We start from the raw sequence: 7573 nt of genomic DNA, 5'->3' as shown, positions 1-7573 counted from the left end.
CCACTGCAGTCCATGTGCTATGGGTAGACCCACAATGCCTTTAGGAAGGGAATTCCAGGAATTTGACCCAGAAACCATGAAGGAATGGTAATATGTTTCCAAGTCAGGATGGTGAGTAGCTTGTAGAAGAACTTGAAGGTGGTGTTCCCATGCATCTGCTGGCTTTGTCCTTCTAGAGAGAAGTGGTCATGGGTTTGGAAGGTGCTGTCTGAGGATGTTTGGTGAGTTTTTGCAGTGCATCTTGCCGATGGCACACACTGCTGCTACTAGGCATCGGTGGTGAAGGGAGTCGATGTTCGTGAATGTGCTGCCAATCAAGCAAGCTGCTTTGCCCTGGATGACTTCGAGTGTTGTTGAAGCTGCAGCCATCCAGGTAATTGAGGAATATTCCATCACGCTCCTGACTTGTGTCTTGTAGATAGTGGACAGGATTTGGCAAGTCAGGAGGTGGGTTACTCAGTGCAACATTCTTAATAGCTGACCTGTTCTTGTAGCCACTGTGTTTATGTGGAGAGTCCAGTTAAGTTTCTGATCAATGGTAATCCTCAGGATGTTGATAGTGGGGGATTCAGCGATAGTAACATCATTGAATGTCAGGGGACAATGGTGGCTAAAACCTCCCTTATTCCAGATTGTCATTGCATGGCATCTGTGTAGCATTAATGTTACTTGCCATATGTCAGCCCAAGCCTGGAATTTATCCAGGTTATGCTGCATTTTGACAAGGATTGCATTGGTATTGAGTTATCTCAGATTGGAGCAATCTAAAAGGTGAAAGGTTGAATTTTATTGCATTGTTTGCAATATTCAACATGTTTTTCAAATGTACCCTAACAATCTGCTCGTTAACTACAAAGAAAAAAGTGTTGTCTGTCCAGGTAAATGTTAACACAGCAGAAGATGACTTTGGCCTGTCCAAACATGTTTGTTTCCCTTTGGCATGGGCAACTCATAGCTGGGAGTTGCAGACAGGCTCACTCTAAGGTTAGAGGAGGTATTGAGTGGCTCAGTAACATTTTGGGGGATGGGGGAGGTGGGGGGAAGTTGGGGGAAAGGAGAGATTGGAAGCGAGGTAAAATCCCTCAGGATGCAATGTTTGACACACAAATCAACGTTGAAACGATCGTCAGGTACAGTAGCAGAGAAGCTTTGCTGTTCAGGGTAGATCCGTATCGTGCTATCTGAATGTACAATGATAAATTTTATGAATTGAGTCCCTTACCAGCTCCCCCCCCCCTCCCCCCGCCCTTGATGTAAGAGCTCACTCGTGTGGAACACGGGAGGCGGAGTGGGGGAGCGAGGAACTTCTGCACATGCCCATAATAACTCTCTCCAGCGGGGGCAGCTTTACATAAGACTTCGGTCTCAGTCTATCGGAAGCAACAGTGGCAAGAGCTTCGAGCTGAGGGGCTGGGAGCCAGGGAGCTGTCCACTGCGAAATTACAAACAGCACCTTGATCCTGCTGGGTGACAGTGAAAGCGTTGGATTTTCTTGAGGAATCTGAGCTGGCTACACACACACACACACACAGAGAAAAATAACAAAACTACTGCAGAGCTGCTGGGTGCTGCTGGAAGGAGGTTTTACTCTGGAGTCGTTGGCGAGGAGCAGATTTGGAAGTTCACCGTGTGCTGCAGTTAGACCTCTGGGCTGCTGCCTCTCTGTGTCTCAGTGTGTGTGTGAGAGAGAGAGAGGGACCAGAGACTGGGAGAAGGAGCTGGCCGAGCCCGCACGGAGCCCTCCATGGCTGATTAGAGAGTGATGTTTGGAGAGAGGACAGAAACTGTGCACGTCCAAGGGGCTCCGACTCCCACCCATGGGTGCCCGCCCAGGCGGGCTGGAGACGGCGTGGCCGAGCTAGTGTGCCTCGCTGCAGGTACCGTGGACAGCGCCTGACCAGCGGGCAGTCTGCGCAGGATGGGTAAGGTGCTGCCTCTCTCTCCCTCTGCCTGTCTGTCTATCGCTCACCACAGTCACAGTCAATTAGGGAACCTGCTTTAAGTTGCTTGGAATCTGAGGGTCTACATTAAAGTTGTGGCCAGTGCATGTGTGTGCGGCTGCAAGATAAGATTATATCTTAAAACAGCAAATATTTGAAAGGAGGTTTGTTTTATATTTAAAGTTGTGAGCTATGTGTGTGTGTGTTTACATGCGTGTGTGTGTGTGTGTGTGTCCGGGGTGAGATTACACTTGACAATAGGAAACATTTTCCAAAGGGTTTGATTTAAAGTTGGGATCTCTGTGTTTAGGGAAAGATGTCTTAGCCATAGCCAAAATTTCGAAGTTTTTTTTCCCTTTCAATTAGGCGGAGCGTCATGTGTAGCTACAGCACAGAAAAAAAAGGACTCTTCGGCCCATCTGTGCTAGTAAAAAAAACCCCACCTCACTTAGGAAGGGTCACTGGACCTGAAACGTTAGCTCTGATTTCTCTCCACAGATGCTGCCAGACCTGCTGAGCTTTTCCAGCAAATTCTGTTTTTTTTTGTTTCTGATTACAGCATCTACAGTTTTGTTTTGAGTTTAGCCTAAGTATTCCAATCCCCTTTCTGGCACTTGGCCCATAGTCTTATTTGCCTTGGTATCACAAGTGCACACCTAAATACTTGTCAAAATGTTATGAGGGTTTCGGCCTCTCCCACACTGACAGGCAGTGAGTTCCAAATGCTCATCATCACCTGGATTTTAAAAAAAATCCTCACGTTCCCTTTAAACCCTCTGCCCTTTACCTTAAATCTATGCTCCTGGTCACTGATCCCTCCATTATCCTGCTTACCCTGTCTATGTCCCTCATAATTTTGTCCATCTCAATCATGTCCCCTCTCAGTCTTATCTGCTCAAAGTGAAATAAGCCCAGTCTGTCCAATCTCTCCTCACAACTGAAACTCTCCAGCCCAGGCAACATCCTGGTAAATCTCCTCTGCAATCTTCCCATCACTGCTAAAGTCATGTGGCGTGTGAACAGAACAGAATAGAGTCGAATCCCCACAGTGTGGAAACAGGCCCTTCGGCTCAACAACTCCTGACCGACCCTTTGGAGAGTATCCCACCCAAACCCATTCCCCTATCCAATTACTCTACTGATGAACTCATTCCTGAGCACTATGGGCAATTTAGCATGGCCAATCCAGCTAACCTGCACATCTTTGGACAGTTGGAGGAAACCAGAGCACCCGGAGAAAACCCACGCAGATGTGGGGAGAATGTGAAAACTCCACACAGACTGCAATCAAACCTGGGTTCCTGGTGCTGTGAGGCAGCAGTGCTAACCAGTGAGCCACCCCTTGTGTGTGGTTGCAACGGTGCCCACTGCTAAAACTGTAAACGTTGATGGTTGTAAGCATGATGTGCAATGACTGAGTTTCACCAGTGAAACAGCAAGGGTTTGATCCTGAGTCTGAACTATCCCATCTCCTTGTTGCAGGTCTCAGTGGGATCGCAGTGTTGGTGATGGCTCCCACTGTCTTCCTGAGCGTGGTCACTGCCGCGGCCGAGCGGGGCTGCCCTGCCAACTGCAGATGCCACGGGAAAATCGTGTACTGCGAGTCGCTCAGCCTGCAGGAGATCCCTCCGAACCTGTCCCCGGGCTCCTTGGGCCTCTCACTGCGCTACAACAGCCTGCACCAACTGCAACCCAACCAGTTCCTGAGTCTCAAGCAGCTCACCTGGCTATACCTGGACCATAACTACATTGACCAGATCCACGAGCAGGCCTTCGCTGGAGCCCATCGGCTCAAGGAACTGATCCTGAGCTCCAACCGCATCAGCTCCCTTTCCAACCAGACCTTCCGGCCGGTCAGTAACCTCCGTAACCTGGACCTGTCCTACAACCAGCTGCAGGTGCTGCAGCCTGAGCAGTTCCGGGGTCTCCGCAAACTCCAGAGCCTGCACCTGAGGTCCAACCGCCTGCGGACGGTGCCAGTCCGGATCTTCCAGGACTGCCGCAACGTGGAGTTCCTCGACTTGGGTTACAACCGGATCCGCAGCCTGGCCCGGAACGCCTTCGCTGGCCTCGGCCGCCTGGTAGAACTCCACCTGGAGCACAACCAGTTCTCCAAGGTCAACCTGGGCCACTTCCCCCGGCTCCTGGCCCTGCGCATCCTCTACCTGCAGTGGAACAAGATCAGTGTGGTCATCCAGGGCATGTCGTGGACCTGGAGCTCCCTGGAGAAGCTCGACCTCTCCGGCAACGAGATCCAGGCCATTGGGCCCAACGTCTTCCAGTGTGTGCCCAACCTGCAGACCCTGCAGCTGGACTCCAACAAGCTGACCACCATCGGGCAGGAGATCCTAGAGTCCTGGATCTCGCTCAGCTCCATCAGCCTGGCCGGGAACATGTGGGAGTGCAACCACAATATCTGCTCACTGGTCAACTGGCTGAAGAGGTTCAAAGGTCGGAGGGAGAGCACCATGCTGTGCGCCGGCCCCAAGGCACTGCAGGGTGAGCAGGTCATGGACGCCGTCGATAACTATGAGCTCTGCATCAAAAAGCAGAGGGTCTCTACCCAAGCCGTGCCCAAGGTGCCCGCCAGGCCCACCTTCCGAACGAGACTTCCCAAAGCCAACGGGGAGGTCAAAGGCCAGCCCATGCCTCCAGCCAGCGCCAGCCCCACTGACGCCAGCTCCGACCCTGACTTGGGGGAACCCATCTCCTTCCACAAGATCATAGCGGGGAGCGTGGCCCTGTTCCTCTCAGTGCTGGTCATCCTGCTGGTCATCTACGTGTCCTGGAAGCGGTACCCAGCCAGCATGAAGCAATTCCAGCAGCGCTCGCTGGGGCGTCGCCATCGGAAAAAGAAGAGGCAGTCTTTGAGGCAAATGGTCCCCAGCACCCAGGAGTATTATGTTGATTATAAACCCGCCCACGCTGAGGCCACTGAGATGTTGATGAATGGGGCAGCTCCGTGCACCTTTAGTAAATCAGGCTCCAGGGAATGTGAGGTATGAACTTCTTATAAAGCGCAGCGATGGGTGAAGCTATGGCAGGGAACTAGGTGGGAACTGTCCCCCTTTCTCAGTGAAATTGACAGAAGGTCTCTCTGTTGTTGCTATGTAAAATGCGGTTTGGTTTACAATGCATGCTTTGCTAAAAATGTATTTAGATTTTAAACAGCTATAAATATGTGTCATCGAATGATAATTTCTCAAAAGGTCTGTTACTGCTTTCATCACAGCTGTGCCTAGTTTTTCGAAACATCATGTTGCTTTCTTGTCCAGTATTAAGTGAAGGTTTAAGCCTCGTTCTATCCTCCAGTGCCATTCTGCGTGCTGTGTTTAATTCAGCTGATTGCTAGCCTGGCTTCTGGCTCTATCCTGGTTATATGAATCTGACAGCTGCTGCTTAAACCCAAATTAAATCAGTCATTAGCTCTTTCTGAACTTTAACTTGCACCCCATTGAATATCTGCGATGCATTGCAGAAATCTCAGCTGCGTGCGGTTCAGATTTTTTGCTGGGGGGTGGGGGAAGCGGGGGGGCTCCTCTGCATTGACAAAGTGCAAGCTTCCTCTCAATGGGAGCTGAAGGATGGTGTGAGGGAATTTGCCCAGTCTCTCAGAATCAGTAAAGGGTAGTTTATCCAAAGGCTACAAGCCCAGACATTTAGAACAACAAACAGATTCATTTAGGGAGATCGAGGGGGGGGCAACTCCCTCATCTGGTAGGGGATTTGAGATCAAGGAGCTGAAATTTCAAAATTGATTCCAGCCTGCCAAGGTGTGACATCAGTTCCTTTTCACACGAGCACAGTGAATTGTTAGACTATCTGGAACTCTCTCATTGTGAGGTGGAGGATGGGTGATTGTCAATTGAAAATTGAGATCAATATGTTTTTCAGGGGAAGATTTGAAGAGATGTGCATGATAGGTGGATAATGAGGACTAAAGTGGAGATAAGCCTTTATCTAAATAATAGAATTGCAGCTCAAAGGGCCGAATGGCTTGCTCCTCTTCCTTACCTCAGTGTGGAATGGAGAGCTGGCTTGATGCTTGACAGTGTTCTCTTCAGAGGCTGAAGCTATGTCAGTCCCTGGAGATTGCTAACGTAGCCCCTTGCTCTACAATCTGGGCATGTCTTGGGTTGGCACTGAGTCCCTCAGGTGAAGTGATACCATTACTCATTTTACAACCGGAAAATAAAACGTGGGCTGCTTCATTCTTCCAATTGTTCCTTCATCCGAAATGACTCCAGACATCAGAGAAAGCTGGGAGAGAGGAGGCGGGGACATTCCATCAGATATTCAGTATGATATTGGCATAGAAACACAAGATCATATAAACCATCAAAAGCAACAAAAGCTTGTGAATTTGAGGACACTGAATTTAACTAAATAGATGAATTGTATAGTTTCTGAAGTCATATGACTGAGAGTATTTTTTGTTTTAGCAAAGAGAAACAGAAGTGAAGTTGTCCCTCCAGCCCTTCCAATACTGAGTTTTTCTATGACCTGTAATTATGTAATGGTTTGAGGAAGCGATAATTATCAGTCGGTGTGGTTAATGGATCAGGTGGTACCATGTGCATCTTTTAAAGTAGTCAGCCCTTGCGATTTGAAGACAGGTAGGCTTGAAAATATCCCCTCAATGTAAGATATTATAATGTGCTTACTGTTCCTCCTGACCCTGTTCAACATCTCTCTGCTGCATTAGGAAGTCTTTCCCAACCTGTTAAATATGGCCACCAATGTCTGAAGTAACATTGTGAAATATTTATGAATGTGCTTGCTGAATGGTGAGGCTTGCTAAATTATTTTCACAGCTGCTTAAAGGCGATGAGGAGCAGACTGGCGCATCTCAGACTATGTGTTCCATGCATGATGTTCAGGCTGGGATTTCCAATGTGGCTATGGTTCAAACAAAACCATACTGTTGGGGGAGGTGGTGACCGAAGGCAAAGTGCTAGACAGTGGTAAAGGATGGAAACTCAGCAGTGGCATTCATCTCTGACATATTTAGGCTCATCCATAGCGGGTGGCTTGCTTCAAGGAATATGACTGTGAAGTGGACCTGAGTTAAGAAGTGATGGGTAACTCAAGGGAATTTAAAATGCACAAATATTCCTCTGATGTGGCAGGTCTGGGGAGGTGGGTGGGGTGGGGGAAGCTGGTGCAATTGACCGATAAAAACCTGTTGTGGGATTTTTGTTTTGCAAAATTTGTAAGTTTAATCCTCCGAGTCTATTTTACAAAGCAGCAGTGACAGATAGAAGACTGTGAATGGTTTTCCACAGTATGTGGAACAGGATCAATAAACTAAAGACAAATAATTAAACAGGGCAGGAAGGTATTTTAAATTCTGGCTGGCTAAAGCAGAGGAAAATCTATCACACAAAGCCTTGCTCAGAAAAGAGACTGTTAATTAGCACTACACTGTCGCCCGTGCCAATCGTACTGCATGAGTTTTCCTGAATAATATAGCCAGTGTTTCGTTGGGTGAAGAACTAAGACACTGTCAGGTTTATGACTGAACATAAGTGTAACCTCTGCAGAGTTGACAGTGTTGGAAAATGGAGGCCTCTGATGCCATAATTGGAGCAACAGACACTTCTCTGCTTATTTACATTTAACACAATGGAAAG

General features: G+C 48.4%; 1 protein-coding gene across 1 annotated transcript; it reads left to right on the top strand.

Annotated features, from left to right (window-relative positions):
* Window positions 1-1398: 1398 nt before the first annotated feature.
* On the top strand, window positions 1399-4945 carry LOC132826411 (leucine-rich repeat transmembrane neuronal protein 3-like). The gene is made up of 2 exons (XM_060842312.1): window positions 1399-1922; window positions 3423-4945. Exons 1-2 carry the CDS (start codon window positions 1919-1921, stop codon window positions 4943-4945), a joined length of 1527 nt encoding a protein of 508 aa, XP_060698295.1. The 5' UTR covers window positions 1399-1918.
* Window positions 4946-7573: the final 2628 nt, after the last annotated feature.

This window comes from Hemiscyllium ocellatum, chromosome 22 (genome assembly GCF_020745735.1).
Source record: "Hemiscyllium ocellatum isolate sHemOce1 chromosome 22, sHemOce1.pat.X.cur, whole genome shotgun sequence".
Classification (NCBI taxonomy): Eukaryota; Metazoa; Chordata; class Chondrichthyes; order Orectolobiformes; family Hemiscylliidae; genus Hemiscyllium; species Hemiscyllium ocellatum.
The sequence above is the reverse complement of the archived record's forward strand: the minus strand, read 5'-3'. Positions and strand labels throughout refer to the sequence as shown.